Source organism: Coffea arabica, chromosome 11e, assembly GCF_036785885.1.
Source record: "Coffea arabica cultivar ET-39 chromosome 11e, Coffea Arabica ET-39 HiFi, whole genome shotgun sequence".
In the NCBI taxonomy this organism is placed as follows: domain Eukaryota; kingdom Viridiplantae; phylum Streptophyta; class Magnoliopsida; order Gentianales; family Rubiaceae; genus Coffea; species Coffea arabica.
The window spans coordinates 59,439,218-59,464,738 of record NC_092331.1 but is presented as its reverse complement, the minus strand read 5'-3'; the positions used below and the strand labels follow the sequence as shown (position 1 = coordinate 59,464,738).

Below are 25,521 nucleotides of genomic sequence, written 5' to 3'. Positions count from 1 at the left end.
ACGTACCAATGTGGACAAGTCAATTATCCTGTGCAATGGCACCAAAATTTCCGATATACTATGATCCAAAATACAATTAAACCACAGCCAAACAGGATTTAGATATAAAGGATCATAAGGTGTCAACAGAAATCTAGAAACAGATGAAAATTTAAAAAAAAAAAAAGAAGGAATGTTTATTGAATTAAAACTTTTAGTTATTAAATTATAAGCCAACTTATTGCCAAACAAAGCATCTTGAAAGCAGGCCAGACCATCCTTCTCATCCCAGAAGAATCGTAACTAGGATCCCATAACTCAGATTTGTGAAGCTTGAAAAGAGACTGATTCGCCACCCGATCTTTTTACTTTCTATGGCTTATAAGGCTATAAGAGGTCCTTCAACAGAATTCACGCTCAGAAACAGAAAAGGCACTCTATCAGAGTTCCTGCCATTTCATCCAAGCACAGCCAATTGCAATCAGTTTGATCCGCAACGTAGTTCAAGAATTATCTCTTCTGAAGAGGGCATGTCCTGATGTTATGTCCTTTCACCCTGCACAGCCGGCAGATGTAACTTTTCTTGGTAGGAACAGAATTTTTACTTGTAGCGACAATACTTACTTCTGCCATCTTCTCTTGAGGACAGGACCGCCTATTATGCCCAGTCTGTCCACATATACGGCAGTGGTGTTCCTTTGAGACTAGTCTCTTTCTTTCACTTGATTTTGACTTCCGGTATGTTCTTCTGTTATGCCCCTTTTCACCACATAGCCCACATGTAAACTGTCTATCCCTCAGTTCATTCTGAACTTCTGGACAGTAGTTTCTCCTATGGCCTTCACGTCCGCAATTCTGACAATAAAATTTTACCCCTGCAGAAGAATGAAGCACATCATAGTCTGACCCCTCCAAATCAGTGAAGGACTTCACATGCTGACATGTCGTCAATGCAAGCAGCAAAGCCTATTCTTGCAAATTCTTCATGTAACTGGCCTCGTCACTACCACATCTTTGAGGTACCAGACTTTGCTATAATCTAGGAAGAAATTTAGATAGAATGGATCCTAATAATGAGGTTAGGCCTCTTCAAGAACATAAACATACATGTCCAATCAGGTATGGAGACGAGGAAATACCGTAAGACTTGTGATACCACTCAGTGGTCCACTAGCTGAGAACCACATAAAAGTTGTTGGCATAGAGCTTAATAAAATTTGTTAACAAGTTTCAGGTACTTCAGCAATAAAATGATGTAATAACAACCGATACCATCATATTCAGAAAAAGGAAATTCAAAGACAACACAGCACATAATAAAACTCCGAGTGGATTTATAGAAATTAGCTGAGTAGATGGCATCATCATTTTGTAATGCATTCTGACAAAAAAAAAAAAAGAAACTGAAAATTGTAAAATTCCACAAAAGCATACAATTAATGGACCTTTCATTGAGATACTTCTTCTTTGTCGGTTCTCTGGGTCACGGAAGTACTTCTTCATTGCTTCAGAAGCCTGCCTCCTCGCAGCAGGGGTGCCTTTTACTTTCTACATGAATACTAACAATCTAAATTAGAGGTGAAATTTCCCTACTTTACATTACAGTACTTGAGCGGAAAGCTGAAATCACTTTGAATAACAAGATGTACAAAACTGCATTTCTTAACACTCTGTATCACTAATTTTGATGAAAAGTGTTTTCCACAATCCCATTGTATTCTGAATATTCAAGACCCAAAACAATCATGTCACATTCTGTCCAACGTATATGAGGAACATAATAAACACCAGCAAGAAAAGTAGGGAGGTTCTAAAAGCATGACTTTGTTAGAATACTGTAGATACAGAACATAATAAGATACTATAAAACAAAGGAGTACAGACTACAAATGTGTGCTTGATTGGAACTTGAAATAAAGTGCTAATTCTTCCCAATTCAGACCTTGATGGCAGCCGATCTTTGTGCACGAAGCAAAGGATCACTATGGATAATCTTCATCCTCCTACTAAACAACCCAGTTTTTGCATTCAGGCTCTGCAAGCATCCAACTAAACAAAGAAAATTACATTCATGGTGTGGTTGGGAAGCAAAAAAAAGAAGGAATACAGAAAATAAAATGTCATATGAAAGAATATCCTACGAAACTTAAAACTGCTCAAAGACTATACTTGATTCAAAATGAAACTTAATTTTATTGTACCCAAGACAGATAAAAAATTCAACCAAGAAGGAAAACTAACTTTGAGGGATCTGCTAATCTTCAAATTGACTTCAGGACTTGGAGAGTTGTATACGCGCTTGGTTTTTCTCTTCACATTCAGCTTTATGTCTAAATTGTCCACTTCATCATCTTCTTTTACCTTGAGAGGAGAACTGAAAACTCATCTATGTGAATAAATATAGTTCAAAAGAATGCAATACCCTCAAAAGGGGTAATGAGATTTGCAAATCATGAAGCACCAAACACCACATATCTGAGAAAACTAAAAACAGCCACACAGGAAAAAGAAATAGAGCACAACTTTGTTCAAGGAACGAAATGCACGAAGCCACATAGGTATCACTTATAACATCAGGAAACTACAACGCCAAAAAGGAGGAACTTTACTGTATATGAAGCAGTTATACATCACAAGCACGAAATGCATGATTCTTTACAAACACAAAATTTGATATCAGAAATTGAACAGTAGTGCAATGTTCTATGGCATAAGAATTTCCACATAGATGCAACCAAAAGCTATCTATGCCACGTTCCCTCTTTTTCAACCATTGACAGAAATGACCATTTATGAAACAAAAGCAACCATTCTGATGTTTAATATGGCAGTGCGTAACCTTGAAGAGCAGAACATCATAATCAAGAAAGTGAAAGACTTACACAGAGTGGGCTTTCTCCCATGGCTGTTCATCAATCGACTCCTCCCAGATAACACAATCTCCAAGGCACTGAGGACAGGCAATTAGACCCTGTTTTGATAGGGAAACAGAGATCAGTATAGGAAAACTGTTAGCAATGTGGTTGGAATGAAGACTAAGACAACCAGAAATATAAATAATGCAAATATCAGGCAAATTTTTTAACATTGGTTTAGTGCAATATTTTGCTAGAGCAAACTCAAGTTTCTCAAATGCTCAGAAACAATTACCTTTCCATTGCATAGTGAACAATCTGCTCTAGATCTTTCTATTCCACATTCTGTACATGGAGTATAACCCCTTCCCCTGCAACTTGGACAAGGCAGTTCTCTGATATACTGCCCATTTGGGCCAAACCATGATCTTGGTTTCAAAGTACCAGAAAGAATCTTCCTAAAAAAATTATGATGCATTAGATCAAAAACCACCAGATAGAGCAAGAAATAGAATCTTAGACATGTCCGGCATAATCGTGATCAAACAACATAAGCTGGGTAATGAGAACCAAACTAATTCATGGGTTTTATTCCATCAGGCAAAAAGCATCTGCAAGCAACTTCTATATAGAATAACTGTAAGAAAACGCATTCTTCTTGACTTCAACAATCAAGTGAAGATATGATGTTTGAAAGAGCTTCAGGGACACAGATATAGCAGATACACATAAAAAAAAAAAGCTATATAAATTCAAACGAAAAATATGCGCACTAACAGGGCAGGAGAGGCTAGACCTTGGTTGTGGATCGACAGAAAGTCCAAAGAACTCCTCAGGAGGGTCATAACCTAGCTGCTGCAATATAAAGCTAGGAGTTATATTCAATATCCGGATAAAGAAAAGAGGTGATCATTAAGTAATACCTAGTACTAGTTAATGCAATGCACCAAGCAAACAAGTTTTTCCAGCAACATACTCCACCACACAAAAGCAATTTCCCCAAACTCTCCCAAAACCGACCAAGATTGCAACTTTAGCAACTTTTAATAGCCCAGTTGTGTATGAACTGCGTATGAGGTGTCAGGTTGGAAAGTGTGAACAAATAAATGAAATAGGAAAAGAAGATACCTGGGATTGGTGTGGTTTCGGGGGTGATGGTGAGTTGGAGGAATCATCTGGCTTGAATGAAGAAGAAATTGGAGTTTGATGACTGACAAGACTAAATTTCCTTTTGGAATGTGGCACTATCCAGTACTGCAAATTCTTGTTATTGGGTTTCCTGTGGCACTGAAGAACGACTATATTCACTCTCAATGCTGATGAATACATTGACGAAGGCTTTGTTGCTCAACTACATATATGTCTGTGCAGAGGCACGCAGATACAAGACGAAAAAGAAGAGTAGAAGGATTCTGAACAAAAATAATAATACTATTTGTAGATCCTAGACAAGGAGAGCTTTGGATTTTCAATCCGTTTTAACTTTTAAGAGGAGTGTGGACTATTGAATCTGGAATATGGATAAAGGGAGTCGATGGGAGGCTGCGCCTGTGCTCCTGTGCCTATACGGTGGTCTCGTGTTTGTGGTCTATACTCTATGGTTAGCAGATATATTCAGTACACAGTACGGGTGAAATTGTGGATGATGGTCGTTGTCACTTCCACGTCGGGCCTTTTTTTCTTTTCGTTTTTTTCCAATTCTTTTATTGAATGTTTTTGTTGTCTTAATTTTGCTTCTATGGTTCTGTAACAGGTATTGGGGGCTTTAGCCTTTTACAATAACTCATATGAAAGTGTGTAAACCCAAATATTTCATTAGAAATTGTGTAAATTACTCATCAGAACAGAACCATATTCATTTTCAAGTTCATTCTATCTGGAAATATAAACATGCCCAGTTACATGCAATCTTATGTTTGTAGAGCCCTTCTCTAACGTTGCGTTCGCCATGGAAGGGACACTTTGTGGGAAATTGGGTGAGGAGTGAGGACTTGTAATACTCGGACATCAACAGATGCTACGTATACCTTTTTTTTCCGATTAAAAACAGATGCTACATGTACTGATAACAACCTTGCATTAGACAGATTATTGCTGCTAAAAAAATAATAAAAAGACAAATTATTCCACTTATTTCAAAATTAATCACATATAAACAGCACATTGACTCATCCAATTCCAATCCACATTACAAAATTCAATTCTGCGTGGATCCCAGCAAATCATCTTGTTCAATATAAAAAAAAACATATACGCCTTTTATTACTGAAATTTAATTTATTGAAACCTCAACTAGTACTCTTTCACGTGGGTGAAAAATCACAACAAAATCTTACATTCTATCATTTTTTTCACTGCTACGTGACTTATGCAAATCCATATTGATGCTATGTGCATAATACATCCATCTGATCTGATAATGATCTCGTCGATTTTTCAATGATTTAATGGAACTCCTCTAAAATATGCTACAGTAGGAGTAAGATGCTGATAGATGAAAATTAGTACTCTTTCAATCTATTGTGTATAGGAGTAGATATCTTTTAAAAAATTACAGTAGTATTATTTTGTGATTTTACTTGATTATGTCGAAGTCTAGTGACTCTAGTGTTAGGTAAAAAAAAAAAATGTAGCGAAATTCTATCGGAGAAAGAGTAAAAGGTGAGAGCTACTTGGACCAGAGTCTTGGAACAATTTATGGAGAAATTGGACAGCAAATATTGACGGTTAGAGAAAGCATTCCGACGAGGTTACACGAGTTATCTCACTGCTGCAGAGCTAGCCTAAAACCCAGAGCAGCTGAAAAGAATGCTACACCTAAACCTCTCTTCTTCTCTATCCCCTATCCAAAACCCTAGTAAACAGCACCCTCCTCCACAGTCATACCATGGTTTCTTCTCCAACAATAATTCACCCTTCAATCTTAAAACCAAAACCTCCTCTCTTTCTTTCTCCAATTCGACCAAGAACCTTACCTTAAAATGCCGCCACTCTGGTTATTTTGAGCCTCAAGAACCGCAGCAGCAGAGGTTTTCTCCTCCTGATCAACAAGGTATCTCTTTTTTGTTAACTTTCGTTTTCTAAGATTTTTGGGAGGAAAGATATAAGGCCCAAGTGAAAAGATTTGATTTTGCGGAGAGGGTCCGCCTGGAGATTGATATTTGAGTTGTTTGCTGGCTTTTCCCCTTGTTTTCTTTCATTTTCTTTCCATCCAAGTAGATGATTTCGTGTAACTGAAGGTTCTTTTCTGCCTTGGGTGTGCCTAATTTTGTTGCAATGCATGTAGCAGAAATTTATGCAGGGAATCACGTAAAGATAGCAATTTTGTTAGCATTTTTATCTGGTGTTACAAGTGTCTAAAGTTTTACGCTCCATCCATGTTGGAGGTTAATTGGGAATTGATAAGGGCTTTCTTCGTGAGCTGTGAACTGTTGAGCTTAATAACTGCATTCCTTTTTCAGTCATTCTTATGAAGTGAGCTCATAGCGGTTTTTTTAAGCAAAGATGGTATTTTGGTTGTATAACAGGGACATTGCCGTCAAGGGTATATGTTGGATACTCTGTGTACAAGGGGAAGGCAGCTCTGACAGTGGAGCCTCGGCCTCCAGAGTTCACGCCTTTAGATGTATGCTTGTTGATGCGATAAATCAGCTTTAAGATCTTGTAAGAACGTCTGCAGTTAGTATTCATCTGATTTTTGTCTGTGATGGTTTTTGTTGATGGAGCAGTCAGGGGCATTTAAGCTGACGAAGGAGGGTTTTGTGTTGCTTCAGTTTGCTCCTGCTGCTAGCGTTCGCCAATATGATTGGAGTAGAAAGCAGGTGTTTTTTGTTTCCTTCCTGCGTCATGCATGACAGACTAGTCTTGAAAGAAAAACATGTGTTTACAGTAGAAACTAGGTGCTTGATCAGATAGAATGAAAAAGTCTATACTGATGATGTCAAGGTCAGTGATGCAGATGCAATATTTTGAAAATGTTACTGAAAGATGAATTTGATTGCATCAAAAGAGCCTTCTTGTAATTTGGCTTATATATTTTGCTTTCTCTGCACATTTTTCCAGGTTTTCTCATTGTCAGTAAATGAGATTGGGAGTCTAATTAGCCTTGGAGCAAAAGATTCTTGTGAATTTTTCCACGATCCTTTCAAAGGAAAAAGGTAAAGTTTGAATTCTACGTTTGAAGTTTGTATGGTGGTGGGTGTCTTAATTCCATCTAGCAAGTGCGACTCTAGTAAACTGAAACAATCTTCTCGGAGTATTAGAATTGTCTCAGATTTCAGAATTAGATCTATTCGTTATATAATCTTTTCAGTTTCAATACAGTAATTCATCCTCTATTTGAAACGAATATCTTGCTGTAAACAAATTTCAACTTAGTTTCCAATAACAACAGACGTTCTCGCTTCTCTTTGCCATTTTTTTGGCTTAATATTCATCAATAATTAGTTTTAGTCAAAAAATTTCTCTTTCCTGCTAGTCATGTATCCTTTATGTCTCAACAAATCAAGGTGCTTTTCCTGTTTGTGTCAGTGATGAAGGTAGGGTCAGAAAAGTGCTGAAGGTAGAACCCCTGCCAGATGGTTCTGGCCACTTCTTTAATCTCAGTGAGCCTCATGTTTCTTGACTTCCTTCAAGCAGTTGATAAAGTGACATTTATAACCTTGTATTTAATTCGTTTTGTGTACACAATTGGATTTGCTAAAGGTGTTCAAAACAAGCTTATAAATGTGGATGAGAATATCTACATTCCTATAACAAAGGCAGAGTTTGCAGTTCTTACCTCAGGATTCAATGTAAGATTTTTTGCAACCACAGTATTTGTTCTCCTGTGTCTTTGATTTAGTTTTTTGCACCTTTTCTGTTTTTACTTTAACATTTCTTTTGGTGAGGGATGTCAGAAGATTGGAGCATTCTGCAAATTATGGATGATCCTCGTGAGGAAATCACGACTTGTTCATGTGACTAAGCTTATTGTATGATCTGTAAATACATTAAAGTGGATTTAATTGAAGAACTAATGGGATGCATTTGATCCAAAGTGACTCTTCCCTCTAAAGGCTAGATGCTTTCATGGGAGAGAGGATTTTTTATATGTTTGGAGATTTTGGGCTGTTTCATTGGTAATTTTGGTCAAAAAAGGAGTTCCCTTCTGGTAGCAAGTCAGTCATTTGGAACCACCTTTTGTATTCTAGCTGTAGTGTGTGAGGTTAGGTCACTGGCGAGAGACTTTGCTAAATGCAAATGTAAGATGTCTGCAGAATGCTTACCTTTGACCTTTTGCCTCTAAAATGGCTGTCTACTTTAGACTCATGATCAAGTATTTTAAAGGTGTTCCAAAAGGTAACATATGGCCAGTTAGCGCTTTCTAGGTTTAATGCTCCTGTGCTCTTTCTTCCGCAGTTTATCTTGCCATACCTTATAGGTTGGCACGCTTTTGCAACTTCCGTGAAGCCAGAAGATGCTAGTCGGGTGAACTACACTAATGCCAGATCTGGTGCCGAGTATGAATGGAGCAGATAGGGATCGCTGTTTGCATCAACTAAATTGATTTTGATATTCATGCGACTCTTCATTCCCTATGCCTTGTGCAGTATTGTATTTTGATGAAGTGAATTCCTAGGAGTTTTTGTTAGTGTTATCGATATGGGTTTGAAGAATAGTGATCAAATTTCATTGCAGCTGTTCTCCTGTTTGGCATGTATGAGCCGAATTTGTTCCCTAGCTGCCTATTTTTGACAGTAATCAGCTATCTCGTAACCTGGCTTGTCATCAACCTGACGCCATATTTTCATCCTAAAGCTTGAGGATTAGTTGAGACGACCATGACAAAATTTCACTGAAGAACCATATGCACTTAATTTGCCATTTGCATATGACATCTACCAAATGTTGGAAATGACATTTGAATGCTATGATCGAAGCCAACGAAATTCTCAAATTATAAATTTAAAATTTGGAAAATTCTACAATCCATCTTGAAAATTCTACCAAACTCGTCACCTCGTTTAATAATTTAAATTCATAAAATCACCTCGTTTAATAATTTAAATTCATAAAATTATTTAAGGGTTGATATCTCTTTTTATACATCGAAATATAATATTCCAAAGGGATGGTAGAACTCCTCCTAAATTCCTCTTTCCGTTCCTAATTTCCATTTCTGTCAGGACGTCCACACACAAAAACTGACTCCCTCGCATCTGTTCCAAGTTTGGAACTTTTTGACTGTTTAGTTGAGGTTCCAAGTTTCAACTTTCCCCTTGAAATGTCTTACTCTTCATATGCTGTGAGCAGGAAATATATAAATCTGGTTCATGATTTTTTGTTCCTTCTTGTATTGTACTATTCGTGTATGGCTCGATAGTGGCAATCTCAACCAGTATGATTACCTTTTCTAAATCTGTGTTTCTTTCTGTTATCTGATCTACTTCAACCTTTTTGGGCCTTCGTCATTCTTCTCTTGGATTGGTGCATTGATTGACATGGTCAATTCCAGCCAGGAATTGAAGAGCTCCTGATAAGAATTGGAGCAGATAGGATGGGTTCACCATTAGATTGGTAGCATACAACGCCCTGCTAATGCAATGTAGTTGAATGCTTGCCCTTCTGGCTTCACCAGAATAATTTATGAATTTCACATGGCTTTCCGATGTTCTTGTTCTCCCCTCCCCTCCCTCCCCTCCTGCTCCAAATTTTGTCTTTTAAGCAACTTTCGGATGTACTTTTTTAAACTGTTATTGGTACACCCGCTAAACTGTTTTGCATCTAATTTGGTTCTTTCAAAATTTGGCATGTCCTCAACCTGCCTTCACATTTTTGTTATAAATCTTGAAAAATACGTCTTAAGATTGATGAATACAAGCCAACCATTGCAGATACATTGTGCTTGAAAATTTTGCAAGTCCTGTAAAAGATATAGGTTTTGGACGCTAAGATCCAAGCCACGGAAATTCTTGAAAATAAGATTTTGTAGCGGTTAGCTAATTCCCATTTGCACTAGGATGCACACAAACATTCACTTGTTGACAGTCTCCTCAATGTTGAAACTTCCGGACTTTTTGTTTTTTGGAACTGTTTGATTCGGGCGTTCAATCTTGGGAACGTCCAACAATTTAGATGGGCTGAACTCTGAAGTAGAATGCAAGAATTTTAATGATCACCAGTTTCAAGAAACAACACATGAGCTTTTGCATGCCGCTATTATTATAAGTTATTAGGGACTAAGAGTTTGACTGGAAGACTTACCGTGACGTTCTTTTGAAATAAAGTAAGATGCTTGATCTGATTGAATAAAAGAACCTGACCGCTATAAGAACTTGTAAAGCCTAAACAGGAAGCTGAATTTTCCCACTTCTTCCACTCTCTCCCTCCTAGTCCCAGTATGAATACCGTGAAAAAGGTTCTTTTGTTCTTAGTCTTGGGCAGTTTCTCTGCATTTTTGACAATTGGCAGATCAACTGCTGAGCTGATAACTTCTCTCCCTGGACAGCCTTCTAATGTTACCTTCAAGCAATATTCAGGTTACATTGTTACAGATGCTCAACATGGCCGAGCTCTTTTCTATTATTTCGTCAAAGCTGATTCAGGAAATCCGCTCTCACATCCCCTGACAGTATGGCTAAATGGCGGTAATGCCAACAACTGTATCATTTCTTTCATTTTCTATACTTTTTTTTCCCTGTTAATGTGCTTTGCTTCAGTTTAGGCCCTGGTTGTTCTTCTCTTGGATTTGGTGCATTCATGGAAAATGGTCCTTTTCAGCCTGGAAATGCAGGCCTCCTGTTAAGAAATAAGTATTCATGGAATTCAGGTACTGGTGTAATGGTTGATTGATTGCATGTAAGCCCATTTCTGAAACTGGATTACAGAAATTGACCTGATCTTCAAAACTGAACAGCATCAAACATGTTGTATGTGGAATCACCTATTGGAGTTGGGTTTTCATACTCAAACACAAGTTCAGACTACATCAATTGGAATGATACAACAACTGGTAATCAATGCTGGTTCATCTTTTAGTTGTCTCAGTAAGTAGAGTGTTGCTTTTGAATGTTTCAACAAACTTTTTTACAGCTTGGGATAATCTGCAATTTCCCTTGAACTGGTTCAAGGAATTCCCTCAACACAGAGATTCGGATCTGTACTTAACTGGGGAGAGTTATGCAGGTAAAATTTCACTCATTATTCTTCTTTAACTGAATTGGCTTTATTCCGGGTTTGGTTGGATCAATTGTCATTTCTACCAATAATAATAATAATAATAATGGTTATGCAAGAATTTAGAGCATTTTTGTGTTAGTGAAATTTGAAATAGCCGATGTGTGAAATGCATAACATTCTGATTAGCAGGATGATATATCTGCTCAAAATGGTTTCAGGTCACTATATACCACAGCTTGCAATGCTGTTGCTAGAGTACAACAGACAACTGAATAACAAACCTATCAAGCTCAAAGGAATTGCAGTAATTTTTCAATTCACTATCTTTATCAAATGCAGATTCATGAGAAGTTGCAACCAATTAATTAATGTACAAATTTCTCTCTTCCTATGTATTGCAGCTGGGAAATCCACTGCTAGACAGCGAGATCAGCATTGATGCTAGTGAATTCCTTTGGTCACATGGAGTAATTTCTGATGACATGCTTGCAATGAAGAAAACAGTCTGTAATGACTCGAGGTACTTTGTGGAGAGAATCCATAAAAATCTATCCAAGGATTGCCTGGATATGTATGGAACCATGAGAGAGGAGGTTGGAAATGATACTGATCCTGGCGATCTTATCATGCCTCCATGTTTATCCCCGACTACACAATCAACTTTTCTGGGAGGTCCTGCTGATGCAAAGGTACATGAAGTCTATCAAGTTGTTCTCGTTGGTTGAACAACTTTTGCTTTAGAAAAGTTTTAGGCTAAAGTACCTGAATTTCAAGCAGTTTTTTCAGAAACATGATTAGTTTGTAAATTAACTCCACTAAGTTGAAGCAAAGGAGAACAGAACCTATAGGCTGATGGTTGCTAATAAGAGTTTGAGTTTATTGATAGGTTGCAAAGAAAATTGCAGTTGGTGATCCCTGTCTAGGTGATAGGATATATGCATACCTCAACAAACCTGGAGTTCAGAAAGCTTTACATATCAAAACAACTCGATTTCCAGCTGTCTGGGACTTTTGTTCAGGGTCCAGTCTCTTCTCTCTCTCTCTCTCTTACACACACACACACACAGATACACATACCCACACACACACACTCCCAGGATATGGACAAACACAAGAAGTCGACTGCATGTTTTGTCATCCTGTGAGCTAAAATTGTGATCTTGCAGGCCGCTGGACTACCAAGCTGATAATATGGCTGCTAACATCATACCTCTCTTGTCAGGGATTCTTAGAGAGAACATCCGCATTCTACTTTTCAGGTTGGTTTATCCTGTCTCATTTTGCTACCAGTTTCAAGCTTGAGTTCTCATGATTTGATGTAGTATCTAATACTACTAACATTTAGACTTCAGATGCCGTCTACCAAAATTACCTCTAACCAAAACTACGTACACATCACATTTGCCAATTAACGTTTCAAGTATGCTTGCAGTTTACATTTTATTCTTAATTAATTACTACTTTAATCTAAGCTTCAATTAACATTTCTTGTGACCAGTGGAGATCAAGACTCAAAAATCCCACTAACACAGACAAGGAAAATTGCAAATTGGTTGGCCAAAGATCTAGAGCTGACAGCTTTTGGGAGATATGGTCCTTGGTATGATGGCTTGCAGGTACAAGTGAAATAATTATGGCAAACCTGCCCATTTTACAACTGAATTTCGTAATTCAAGTTCTTCTGCAGGTTGGGGGCTGGAGTCAATCATTTGGTGGATTAGAGAAGAGTAAAAACAATACACACTTGACATATGCTACCGTTAAGGGAGCAGCTCATGAAGTCCCCTTCACTTCTCCCTCCCAAGCTCTCACACTCTTCAAAGCATTTCTAAGTGGACATCCTCCCCCAAGAACCAGTAATGTTTGAGTCGAAAATTGCTGGGTTGAGTGCTGTGCTGTAGGTTGCTATTCAAGATGGAAGCTTTTGCTTCGGATTTTAACTTACCAAGTCAGCTAAATGTGCAGTTTCGCTGTGATGATACGGCATGCAGAGCAACGAACATGAATAATACTACGCTGCTCCAATCAGAAGATTGAAGAAAATTGTTGCAACAACAATAATGTATGCTATCGTCTTCAGGGGATGCCAAATAACAAATGCATTCAAAACCTAGTAACTTGTATATGATAGCTGTTGAATTCAAACCAACGGCCCCAATTTCTGGCCCCTTGTATCCTCACCCTGTTACGAGGTTCGCAATATCGGGCAAGTCGTAACTGAAACGGAGGGACCAGTACGACACCAATCCTCGAATCGCGGATATTACCATATCCACGACGACTCGCTCTAACTCGACCGATATTGGTCGATTCGAATCTGTGATGCATGATATCAGCCGATATATCCGAATCAACTAGGAGTCGACTCGGATATATTTTTAAATTGTGCATTTTTTGGTATTTTCTAATTTTAATAAATTTTCAAAATTTTTGGAAACTTTCATGTGTCATAACGTGCGTATCACCCGATATTCAACCGATATGTCGCGACGGATATGGAACAACCAAGACCACGATGCGACCGCGACCTGCGATGGCGAACCATGTTGTTACCTATGCATCATGCATGGTGGAGGGGGGTTGAAGTTGCATGTTGTTTCGTAACTAAATTCTACTTCACATAAGGGATCTATGTAAAAGAAGCCAGGCAAACTTTCCACAGGGTTAAACTATTTTATGAACTGTTCAGCTCTAAAGGAACTAGTACAATAGTAACTCCAAAAAGAAGAGTACCAGATATAAATATAATAGCATATGTACACGAAAAGGATTTAACTTTCTGTATGACGTCCCCTAACTTCAGTAAAGATCACCAAGGAAGTAATCATAGGCTAGCTGTTTTGACAACACTACTTGGTTACAGAAGGGCGTTCCGGATTTTGAATGCTATTATCAGCTATAGAGCTGCTGTTCACTGAAACTTGGTGGCTCTGATCAAAGAAGCCGAAACTTTTGAACAATTATCAAAGATAAATTGATGCAAAGTACATAATCTCCACTTGTAACAAAAGTTCAGACTACTCTAACTGGAATGACACAACAACTGGTATTCATAGACCAATCGGTGACAGTTCATTTCTTTTTATAGCAGTCAGTAGCGCATTGCCTCTAAATGTTTGAGCAAATTTTGGTATTTACAGCCTCGGATAATCTACAATTTCTCATCAACTGGTTGAAGATATTCCCCGCGTACAGAGACTCAGATTTGTACTTCACAGGGGAGAGTTATGCAGGTAAATTTCCATTTGTTATTCTTCTATAAGCACTAAATTATGTGGCTTCTTTGTCAGTCACAGTATCTTGCGTAGGTTAGTTTGCTACATGGATAAAAAGACGAACTAATTATGCAATAAATCAAGGGCTGCTCAGGCAAGTAAAACTCTAAACCGACAATTTTTCAAAGCTGAATTCATTCTGGTTAAGGGAAGTCATTACTGCACATGCATAGTTAACAGGGTAGATATAAAATTCCAATTTGTGTAGCTATTGAAACTAGTATTATCATCGTGATAATTTGGAATTAAAATGCCTACTCATAATGGTTTCAGGCCACTACATACCACAACTTGTGAAGTTGTTGCTAGAGTACAACAGACCAATCAATCTCAGAGCCATCGCAGTACTGATTTTTTGTTATAACTCTCTATCTTCATCAGCTGAATCCCCATAAGAAGTTACAGTAGATAAATTGATGCACAAAATTCTCTCTGCTTACATAATGCAGTTGGGAAAACCGCTTCTAGAATTGAGATAAGCATTGATGCTACTGAGTTCCTGTGGTCACATCACATGGGGTCATTTCTGATGAAATGCTTGCTATAAAGAGAACAGTATGCAATGATTCAAGGTACATGCTGGAGTACACCCATAAGAACTTATCCAAGGAATGCCAGGTTAGTGATGCAAAATTGGAAATGGAGAGGGGATCCGGCACTGATTCTGGCGACTCGCTCTTGCTTTATTGTTCATCCCCTAGTACGCAATCAGTTTTTATGGGAGATCTTGCTCATGCAAAGCTAAGAATCGTTGAGAAGAAAACGGAAGCTGGTGATCCCTGTCTTGCTGACAGAATATATGCATACCTGAGTAATCCTGGAGTTCAGAAAGCTTTACATGTCAAAACGACTCAACTCCAAGCTGCCTGGACCTTTTGTTCAGAGTTCAACCTTTCTCTCTCTCTCTCTCTGTGTGATCTCCAGACACACACAGACACAAGAATCAAGGTGTGGTCTATACATATCATAGTTTAGTTCCATGTATCTTCGCATGCCGTGAGCAAAAGTTGTGATTTTGCAGGCTGCTGGACTACCAGAGTGATAATATAGCCACTAACATCATTCCTCTATTGTCACAAATTCTTTAATGTTTAATGTGGAAGCTCACTAATGAGCTAGAAATTTACATTGTGGAAGCTCACTCTTAATCTTTAATGTTTCCATAGCTTCAATTAATAGTACATTTGTTCTTCAGTGGAGATCAAGATTCAAAAATCCCACTGACGCAGACAAGAAAAATTGCAAATTTGTTGGCCAAAGAACTAGAGCTCACAGCTTTTGGGGGATATGGTCCTTGGTACGATGGATTGCAGGTAAAAATGCAATGATTACTCCATGGAAACATTTTTCAGAATCTCAATGTTCTACATTGGAAGAATCATAACTCAGGAGTGGCCTTCTCCTCCAAGTTGGTGGCCGGAGCCAATCATTTGGTCGAATTACCAGAAATAGAAACACTACCCATTTGACATTTGCAACAGTTAAGGGTGCAGCACATGAAGTGCCCTTCACTTTCTCCATCCCAAGCTCTCACATTCTTCAAAGCGCTTCTTCTCCGGAGACTTCCTCCACCCAAAGTCAGAAATAATTGATATAGAGCTGTTAGAATGTGAGTTTGGCGGATTTGGATGGATCATGATCGGATTACAAGTGTAATTGGATTAATCTATTATTCCCGCTCAATTGTTGGATCAAAATGGATAAGAGTCGTGATTGTATTAATTTTTTCTCCTACATCTTCTTTGACAAGAAAAATAGTACCCTATATCTATATCATTGTAATAAAAGTTTAATAGATAACAACGAGTTAGTGAACAAATCATTTTATCTAAATAAAAAGAAAAAAAATTCAAAAAGAAGACAAATAAAAATTGCGTGATGTGACAAAAAAAAAAAAATGGTAGTCAAGACAAGTTTCAAATGATGTCGCTACATACGTATAGGATGGTTTAGCTATCAACACAAAAGGTCAATGACACAATAATTGAAGAGTATGCTAAGGTGGAGGGAGAAGGCGAAGGAATACAAGGTTTGAAAGAAGAGGAGAAAAGAATAGGCAAAATTTAGAAAATTGTCATTGGATTGGTGGTGGTGATCCAAAGTCACTTAACACTCGCTAATAATTGGCCCGCTGTGCCTCTCTATCTAAAACCAGAAAAGAGCCGAGAAAAGGAATCGCCGACTCTATACTGCAGAGGAGAGAGACCACTTCAAAGGAAAGAATAAGCCTCCAAACAGGAGAACTGACTATGGGTTGGGGGGGAGGGGGGGTTGCTGGGGGCTTAGTTTCCTGACACGTATATAGTGGTTACACATGGCACCGCCTTCTTCCTCCACATAGAATCTTCAATAACAAACTCTCTTCACTCTTCACAAGGGACGCTCCAGAAACAAAGATCTTGGGAAAAGGTATCACAAGCCCCTTCTGATCTTTGCAAGTCAAGAGGCGCTACACAGGTAACATTTTCTTGCTGCTGAGGCGAGAACCTACTGCTGCATCTCCTGAATTTTAACAACAAAAACTGCTATTCCTCGAGTTTGGTATGCTATGTTTTCTAAGGTGTTTCTTGGTTAAGCAATCTTTCTGCTTATTGTTGGTCGGTCAGTGGAAAATATCAACCCAAGAAGTAGTTGAATTTGTAAGAAGTAAAGAAATGCTAGAAGAACGCCAAAAATACAGCTATAAATGGGAAGAAACGCGCAGGAAGAGCCCCCATAGCGCTAGAAAAGTAGAAATTCCACGCTGCCCCATGATGAATAGGCCTTTAGGAAACTCAATGTGCAATCTAGTCCAATGGATTGTAAAGCATTGGCTCACACTAATGACGGCCATCTCATTGCTGACGCGCCCAAGTTACTGTTAGAATTTGACGAGCTTTTAGAATCTGATCATGATAAGTAGTTTTTACTCCGTTTTGTTGTGATATATAATGCATCAATTGGTTTTGCCTGAAAATCTAGCATTGAATTGTGCAAATTGAACAACTGAAGAACCTGCGATCCACATGTTTACTATCAATTCTAACCGGGTTTTTGAGCTTCTAAGATTGTTTGATTCAAATGCTGTACATGATTTTCATTTTTGTCATTTGCTTTGCTTGATATGCAGAAATAGCACGTCAATTTTTCCTTGGTTTATAGATATTTAGATAAACATGGCACAAGCATCAAAAGGCCCAAAATCTACAAGTTACGATGCTTACTTTGAGAATGTCCAAAGCAGAAAAATGTTACCTCAATCGTTACAGGAGACTCTAACGGCTGCATTTGCAAGAATTCCAGTTTCATCTTTTCCAGAAGTTCCTGGCGGCAAAGGTAACAGGAAGGAATCTTTCATTTCGCCAGCTTCTCACTTAATGTATCATCTATGGTTTTCTTGTTCAAACACATAGTGTTCAATGGCTTCTTGCAACGTACCTGTAGTGATTGAGATCCCAGCAGACACATCTATTGGAGATGCTGTGAGAGTTTTATCAGAAAGCAACATCATGTCAGCTCCTGTGAGAAACCCTGATATTGAATATACAACAGATTGGAGAGAAAGATACTTGGGAATCATAGATTACGCCGCCATTGTGCTTTGGGTGCTAGAGACAGCAGGAGTTGCAGCAGCTGCCTTATCAGCTGGTTCTGCAGCTGCTGCAGGGGTAGGTGCTGGTGCTGCAGGCACACTTGGAGCAATAGCACTAGGTTCAACTGGTCCTGCTGCAATTGCAGGCCTAACTGTTGCTGCTGTTGGAGCAGCTGTTGCAGGTGGTCTGAGTGCAGAGAAAGGAATGGCAAAAGATGCTCCCACTGCAGCTGATAAGTTGGGCGAGGATTTCTACAAAGTTATCCTTCAAGAAGAACCATTCAAGTCAACCACAGTAAGTGAGCATATAGGAGTGGAAGGTCTCATTAACATACTTTTATGCTTCTTAATCTCAAAACAATTTCAATCAGCTTTTCACAGCCACCATGTTTCAGCTATTTTATGAATTATCTTTGCACATACTTATCAAATCCCTATCACAGTACACACTTATCAAATCCCTTTATTCATCCTGGAGAGGTCATTGAAATGTTAAATGTTGTTGATTTGAACTTTGGAACAATAAATATATCTGTGATAATAAGAAATTTGTTGTGGCCCAAACTTCTAGTCTTAATGGATGAATATGTCACCTTAATGTTGTTCATTTGCAGGTGAAATCCATCCTGAAATCTTATCGCTGGGCACCTTTCATTCCTGTTGCAACAGATAGTTCAATGTTGAGTGTCTTGTTGCTTCTCTCAAAGTACAGGCTGAGAAACGTACCTGTTATTGAAACAGGAAATTCATCCATCAGAAACTTCATAACTCAATCTGCTGTAATCCATGGTCTAGAGAGATGCAACGGAAGGGATTGGTTTGACTGCATATCCGCAAATCCAATATCTAAGTTGGGACTTCCTTTCATGACACCAGATGAGGTGAGATAAATTAGATATCCAATTCACGTATCAGTGATAAGAGTGTGTGCAACAAGTTAAACATAAAAAGTGGTTGGCATTTTATCTTGGTCAGGTTGTTAGCGTCCAAAGTGATGAACTGATTCTAGAAGCATTTAAAAAGATGAAAGATAACCAAATTGGTGGACTTCCTGTTGTTGAGGGACCAAAAAAGCAGATCGTTGGCAGTGTGAGCATAAGAGACATCAGATTCTTGTTGCTTAAGCCTGAACTTTTCTCCAGTTTCAGGTAAAAGAAAATTTTACTACCTCAAAATGGTTAAGTGTTTTATATTGTCTACTAATCTTTGCGGCGTCAAGATTTTCCCATTAATATGCAAATAACGTCCATGGTTCCTACCAGATCATAATTGCATTTTATTGGCCACTAGGTTATAAACTCACCACAAACAGGCCTTTTTTCATATCTATTTCACTGAGGATATTTTCACAGGGTGCTCACTGTGAAGGATTTCATGAACACCATTGCTTCAGCAATCCCTCATACAGGCAAGGTCATCAGGCCGTTAACATGCAAGCCTGATGAAACTCTTGGCAGTGTGATACATGCGCTTGCTTCCAACTCAGTCCACAGGATCTATGTGGTAGGTGACGACAATGGAGTCACTGGTGTAATCACACTGAGAGATGTGATCTCTTGCTTTATCTTTGAACCGCCAAACTTCTTCGATAACTACTTCGGATTTGCGGCACAAGAAATGTTGGGCTGTTGATGTCTTTGCTAGCGAAATGTGTAACATTTGTTTGAGTAGACGGTCTTTTAACAGTTTTGTTCAAAATCAGGTGCCATCTCTATAATTTTACATGCTATTGTCTTCATATCACTCCCCTATGGTATTGGAGGGTGGAAATTTTTCCAGTTGCCTTCTGCTCATTATATCCCTGATTCTTTCCACATCCTTCCACTTTGCTAGTCCAGCGTATATGTTGGATAGAATAACGAAGGGAAAAGAATTATCTGGCTCTAAAGTTGAAAGCTTTCTAGCAATCTCTTCGCCCAGCTCAAAATCTGCATGCTGTTCACAAGCTCCAATCTGTCATGGAGTGCAGAAGTCTTTCCAGTTCAGCTTAAAGAAAGGTGAAGGCGTGGTCTACGGCAAAAGGATGGCGCGATTGATCAAACCGAAGAAAGGGAAGGCGTGATTCAGGAAACACGTTTTTCTTGGCTCCAAACAGAATTATGCTTCTGTTATGAACAAGTGGGACGGATCATTCTAGAATCCACCTGGCCTCAGCTCATTGGTTAGTTTAGAAGTTAGTTAGCCGGGAAAACCATAAAAGCAGAAGAAATCTTAGTGATAGGTAGCATTTTGTCATTTGTCCAATTACTTGTAAAGAAAGATTGGCTCTGCCAATCTCCCTCCCTCCCTCTCACGTTTTATTCCTTCACTCTTTTTCCCCTTCTATCTCTGAATCCATTGTTTCCAGTCTGTATTCATTCATATTAAGAAATTGAATTACCAAATCATTTTCAATACCAATTCTACTCCATTTCTATTGAGCAATAGTTTACTGCTTTCTGCAACAAATCTGTCACCATTGCCTCCAACTGGTTCTGTACCATTACAGTGGTATCAGAGCTCAGCTACGAGCCATTGGGATGGCTAAGTCACAAGATGAAGCATTGAAGAAGGATCTGTCTGAGCTAGGAAGTGTGGTCAAGGTACTAGAACACAGGCAAGAAGGTACGGAAAGGACCCTCAAAAATCTGGACCAAAAGTATGAGAGCATGATGTCTATGATGGCTCAGATGATGGCCAAGTTGAATGGCAAGGATAAGGATACAGAAAGTAGCAGTTCGATAGTAGGCCCCAGGAAAGGAGAAACACAAGGGGAAGGTCAGGGCAGATCAGATTGGAAGGAGAGCAGATCTTACACCAGGGTGCCTAAGATGGAGCTGCCTAACTTTACAGGAGATAATCCAAGGGAGTGGATCCGCAAAGCTAACAAGTATTTTAAGATCAATGGAGTGGAAGAAAACATGAAGTCTGAGATTGCTGAGCTGTACCTAAGAGACAGGGCTGATACCTGGTTCCATGGAGTATTCAGTGGCAGGGGAGTCATTCCATGGGCTGAATTTGCCACTGCATTATGTGCGAGATTTGGTGAAGGCACGCCAGAGGAGGCCATTGAAGAATTCAACAAACTCAATCAGGAGGGATCTGTTGCTGACTACCTGGAAAAGTTTGAGCTGCTCAAAGCACTGGTAATGCCTTCACTCCCTCATTTGGCTGACTCTTACTATAAAACATGTTTTCTAAGTGGCTTGAAGGAAGAAATAGTTAACATGGTAAAAATGGCCAAGCCCCTAACTCTGGCTGATGCAATAGAAGCAGCTAAGTTACAAGAAAAAAATTTAAAAGCCATGCAGAAAATACATAAAGGCCTACCCAGCACTATTCATACACACAAAGCCCCATTCCACACCCCAAGCCATAACCAGGGGAGCTCTGCTGCTCCCAGAACGTCAGACAAACACCCCATCAAAAACCATAAATATCCAAACAGCAACCAGAACCAATTCAGGAGGATCACCCCTAGTGAGTACAACCTCAGAAGAGAGAAGGGACTATGCTATAAGTGTGCTGAACCCTACACACTTGGCCATGTGTGTAAGCAATCCCACATTCACTTTTTGCTAGTCACTGATGAAAAGGGGGACTCTGCATCCACTGAGGAGGAAAAGGAGACTGACCCTGAAGTATTCTGTGACTGCATTGAGGGTCGACTGGAGGATGAACACATAGAGGTTTCTGTGCATGCATTGGCTGGGGGTGGGGAGCATAGAACAATTAAACTGAGGGGGACCATAAAAGGGAGAACTGTCACTGCATTGATTGACAGTGGAAGTACTCACTGTTTTTTGGATGAACAACTGGCCAAAAGCCTAGGCCTAATCAGCAGTGGACCCTCCCTAATGGTCAGGGTAGCTAATGGAGAGAAGATTCAGTCCAGGGGCCTAGTTAAGCCAGTGGTCTGGAAAATGCAGGGATATGAGTTTCAACACCAGTTCAATACCTTGAAGTTGGGGGGTTGTGATATGGTATTAGGGGTAGACTGGCTGGCCAGGTTCAGTCCCATGGAATTTGACTTCCAAGGGCTGAGGGTGAGGTTCAAAAAAGGGAAACAACAAGTGGAGTTGAAGGGGGAGGGTCACCAGGTGCAATTAAAGCTGATAAAAGGTAGTAGACTGCACAAGTGGGCTAGGAAACAAACCTATGGGATCCTGGCTCAGTTAAAAGCAGTAACTGAGGAGGTACCAGAAACTGAAGCCATACCCCCAGAAATGGGGAGGGTACTGCAGGAGTTTGAGGATGTGTTCAGGGAACCTCAGGGACTACCCCCTGAAAGGAGTCATGACCATTCTATCACCTTGAAAGAGGGATCCAAGCCCTTCCAGATAAGACCTTACAGATGCCCCTACGTCCAGAAGTCTGAAATTGAGAAACTAGTGCAGGAGATGCTGGGAAATGGCATCATCCAGCTTAGTAACAGCCCCTTTGCATCCCCTGTACTACTAGTTAAAAAGAAGGATGGCACCTGGAGGTTTTGTGTAGACTATAGACAATTGAATGAGCTTACAGTGAAGAGCAAATACCCAATACCCCTTATTGATGAGCTCCTGGATGAGTTGAATGGATCCAGGTACTTCACCAAGATTGACCTGAGAGCAGGGTACTTCCAAATCAGGGTCAAGACTGAAGACATACCCAAGACTGCATTCAGAACCCATCAGGGACTCTATGAGTTCAAGGTGATGCCATTTGGGCTAACCAATGCCCCTGCTACTTTCCAAGGCTTAATGAATGATGTGTTCCAAAAACAGCTGAGGAAATCAGTACTGGTATTTTTTGATGACATCTTAATATATAGCTCAAGTTTACAGGAGCATCTGAAGCATGTGGCAGAGGTTCTGGATATCCTCAGGAGGCACCAGCTGTACGCCAAAAGGAGCAAATGTGCTTTTGCTCAGGCACAGGTGGAGTACTTGGGGCACATCATCACAGAGGAGGGGGTGAAGGCTGACCCTGGGAAGATAGAGGGAATGGTGAAATGGCCTAGACCAGAGAATGTTAAACAACTGAGGGGATTCCTAGGCCTAACTGGATATTATAGGAGGTTTGTCAAGGGGTATGGCAGCATAGCCAAGCCTTTGACTGCACTGCTCAAGAAGGACAGCTTCCAGTGGGGAGGAGAAGCTGAGGAAGCTTTTCAGAAGCTCAAAGGGGCCATGAGTGACACTCCTGTTCTGGCCTTACCTGATTTCAACCAACCTTTTGTGGTAGAGACTGATGCCTGCTACAAGGGCATAGGGGCAGTCCTCATGCAGAACAAGAGACCAATAGCTTACATCAGTCAGGGGTTGGGACCAAAGAATATGGGGTTATCCATCTACGAGAAGGAGCTACTGGCTCTTGTCACAGCAGTCACCAAGTGGAGACACTATTTGGAGGGTCAACACTTCATCATCAACACAGATCATCAGAGTTTGAAGTACCTATTAGAGCAAAGAATTACCACCCCCCTGCAGCAAAAATGGCTAACTAAACTCATGGGGCTGAGCTATGAGATCCACTACAGGAAGGGTAAAGAGAATGTAGTGGCAGATGCTTTGTCTAGGAGAGGTGATCAAGGAATGGACTGTACTGCAATATCAACTGTAGTGCCAGAATGGATCAAAGAAGTGATTAGCAGCTACCAAGGGGATGATTGGGCACAAGATAGCATCAGGGAGGTGTTGCTGAAACCAGATCAAGTCCCTAACCTCAGCTACCATAATGATGTTCTGAAGTTCAAAGGAAGAATAGCTGTGGGATCTGGGGGAGAGATAAGAAAGAAACTGATCAGCACTCTACATGGCTCACAGTTAGGGGGACATTCTGGCATACAAGCTAGCTTTCTGAGGGCTAAACAGCTGTTCTACTGGCCAGGTATGCACAGGGACATTAAGACAGCTATTTTGGAATGTGATGTCTGCAAGAAATGTAAGGATGAGCATGTGTCATATCCAGGGTTACTGCAGCCACTGCCAGTCCCACAGTCTCCCTGGAGCCATGTCACCATGGATTTCATTGAAGGGTTACCTAACTCAGAGGGAAAAGACACCATCATGGTAGTAGTAGATAGGTACACCAAGTATGCTCACTTCCTGAGTATATCGCACCCCTTTGATGCCCCAAAAATTGCTAGAATATTCTTGGATGGGATAGTCAGGTTACATGGAATACCCCAAAGCATGCTATCAGACAGGGATAGAATCTTCACCAGTCTGTTTTGGAGTGAGATATTTACACTACTGGGAGCTACACTGGACCTCAGCACAGCTTATCACCCACAATCTGATGGCCAGACAGAAAGAGTGAATCAGGTACTGGAAATGTACCTCAGATGTTTCTCCCATCTAGAACCAAAGAAGTGGAACCACTGGTTGGCCATGGCAGAATGGTGGTATAATACCAGTCACCACACAGCTATTCAAATGACACCCTTTGAAGCTCTGTATGGGCAGGCGCCTCCACAGATGGCCCTGGGACCCTACACTCAGGCCAAGGTGGCTGTAGTTGGAGACTATCTAAGGGAAAGGCATAAGGTCGACATTGCACTAAAACAGAATCTAGCACAGGCTCAGGAAAGGATGAAAAGGTATGCAGATGAAAGGAGGAGTGAAAGGAGATTTGAAATTGGAGACTGGGTATACTTAAGACTACAACCTTACAGGCAAAATTCTGTAGCTATGAGGAGCAACACCAAGCTATCAGCACGTTACTATGGGCCCTTTGAAGTAATAAAAAAGATTGGAGAGGTTGCTTACATGCTGAAGCTGCCAACAGGGTCCAAAATACATCCTGTTTTTCATGTCTCACTACTGAAGAAAAAAGTTGGAGAACAGACTACACCTATTTTACAGCTACCGGAAGTCGATGGAAAAGGGCACTTGAGGGTAGAGCCCGTAGCAGTGCTGGATAGGAGAATAGTCAAGAAAGGGAATGCTGCTGCAGTACAATGGCTGATTCACTGGTGGGGAACAGATCCAGCAGAGGCAACATGGGAATTCGCAGAGGATATTGAGAAGCAGTTTCCCCAGTTTCAATCTTGAGGACAAGATATTTGTGAAGGAGGGGGTACTGTCATGGAGTGCAGAAGTCTTTCCAGTTCAGCTTAAAGAAAGGTGAAGGCGTGGTCTACGGCAAAAGGATGGCGCGATTGATCAAACCGAAGAAAGGGAAGGCGTGATTCAGGAAACACGTTTTTCTTGGCTCCAAACAGAATTATGCTTCTGTTATGAACAAGTGGGACGGATCATTCTAGAATCCACCTGGCCTCAGCTCATTGGTTAGTTTAGAAGTTAGTTAGCCGGGAAAACCATAAAAGCAGAAGAAATCTTAGTGATAGGTAGCATTTTGTCATTTGTCCAATTACTTGTAAAGAAAGATTGGCTCTGCCAATCTCCCTCCCTCCCTCTCACGTTTTATTCCTTCACTCTTTTTCCCCTTCTATCTCTGAATCCATTGTTTCCAGTCTGTATTCATTCATATTAAGAAATTGAATTACCAAATCATTTTCAATACCAATTCTACTCCATTTCTATTGAGCAATAGTTTACTGCTTTCTGCAACAAATCTGTCACCATTGCCTCCAACTGGTTCTGTACCATTACACAATCAAGGACCAAAGCGCAGCGTAGACAGAGCTGAACAAGCAGTTAATAAGCTTGTGACGGATTTCAAACTGGGGAAAATATTCTCGGAGAGCTTTTTCCTG

General features: G+C 40.0%; 4 protein-coding genes, 1 long non-coding RNA gene and 1 pseudogene across 13 annotated transcripts; 4 read left to right on the top strand and 2 right to left on the bottom strand.

Moving 5' to 3' along the window:
• Positions 1-23: 23 nt before the first annotated feature.
• On the bottom strand, positions 24-4,433 carry LOC113719649 (uncharacterized). Of its 4 annotated transcripts, XM_027244903.1 has the most exons (9): positions 3,963-4,431; positions 3,631-3,689; positions 3,130-3,292; positions 2,862-2,950; positions 2,221-2,353; positions 1,922-2,014; positions 1,425-1,527; positions 604-854; positions 24-535 (listed from the first exon to the last, which is right to left on the bottom strand). In XM_027244903.1, exons 1-9 carry the CDS (start codon positions 4,161-4,163, stop codon positions 521-523), a joined length of 1,107 nt encoding a protein of 368 aa, XP_027100704.1. In that variant the 5' UTR covers positions 4,164-4,431; the 3' UTR covers positions 24-520. The 4 variants fall into 4 exon arrangements, with proteins under 4 accessions (XP_027100704.1, XP_071928849.1, XP_071928848.1 ...); XM_072072748.1 differs by having other exon boundaries at positions 24-854; positions 3,631-3,686; positions 3,963-4,433; XM_072072747.1 differs by having other exon boundaries at positions 24-854.
• A 1,092-nt stretch (positions 4,434-5,525) lies between these two features.
• LOC113717745 (single-stranded DNA-binding protein WHY1, chloroplastic) lies at positions 5,526-8,632 on the top strand. The gene is made up of 7 exons (XM_027242545.2): positions 5,526-5,886; positions 6,362-6,459; positions 6,563-6,655; positions 6,897-6,991; positions 7,365-7,438; positions 7,539-7,627; positions 8,235-8,632. The coding sequence occupies exons 1-7, from the start codon at positions 5,643-5,645 to the stop codon at positions 8,352-8,354; spliced, it is 813 nt and encodes a 270-aa protein (XP_027098346.1). The 5' UTR covers positions 5,526-5,642; the 3' UTR covers positions 8,355-8,632.
• A 329-nt stretch (positions 8,633-8,961) lies between these two features.
• On the top strand, positions 8,962-13,431 carry LOC113718725 (serine carboxypeptidase-like 46). Its single transcript, XM_027243629.2, has 10 exons — positions 8,962-10,462; positions 10,540-10,644; positions 10,732-10,827; positions 10,908-11,000; positions 11,213-11,298; positions 11,396-11,683; positions 11,881-12,014; positions 12,161-12,253; positions 12,493-12,610; positions 12,682-13,431. Exons 1-10 carry the CDS (start codon positions 10,216-10,218, stop codon positions 12,859-12,861), a joined length of 1,440 nt encoding a protein of 479 aa, XP_027099430.1. The 5' UTR covers positions 8,962-10,215; the 3' UTR covers positions 12,862-13,431.
• Positions 12,909-15,861, top strand: LOC113718620 (serine carboxypeptidase-like 45; annotated as a pseudogene).
• A 363-nt stretch (positions 15,862-16,224) lies between these two features.
• LOC113719468 (SNF1-related protein kinase regulatory subunit gamma-1-like) lies at positions 16,225-20,240 on the top strand. 6 transcript variants are annotated; one of them, XR_011824982.1, is made up of 7 exons: positions 16,225-16,726; positions 17,379-17,584; positions 17,693-18,135; positions 18,455-18,721; positions 18,816-18,988; positions 19,193-19,542; positions 19,674-20,240. XR_011824982.1 is itself a non-coding variant. In XM_072071715.1 (6 exons), the coding sequence occupies exons 3-6, from the start codon at positions 17,758-17,760 to the stop codon at positions 19,470-19,472; spliced, it is 1,098 nt and encodes a 365-aa protein (XP_071927816.1). In that variant the 5' UTR covers positions 16,225-16,726; positions 17,518-17,584; positions 17,693-17,757; the 3' UTR covers positions 19,473-20,240. The 6 variants fall into 6 exon arrangements, 4 of the variants coding, with proteins under 4 accessions (XP_071927816.1, XP_071927815.1, XP_027100468.2 ...); XR_011824983.1 differs by having other exon boundaries at positions 16,225-16,810; XM_072071715.1 differs by having other exon boundaries at positions 17,518-17,584; positions 19,193-20,240.
• On the bottom strand, positions 20,037-25,419 carry LOC140021016 (uncharacterized). The gene is made up of 2 exons (XR_011824984.1): positions 25,329-25,419; positions 20,037-20,935 (listed from the first exon to the last, which is right to left on the bottom strand). It is a non-coding gene; the product is annotated as an uncharacterized lncRNA (long non-coding RNA).
• Positions 25,420-25,521: the final 102 nt, after the last annotated feature.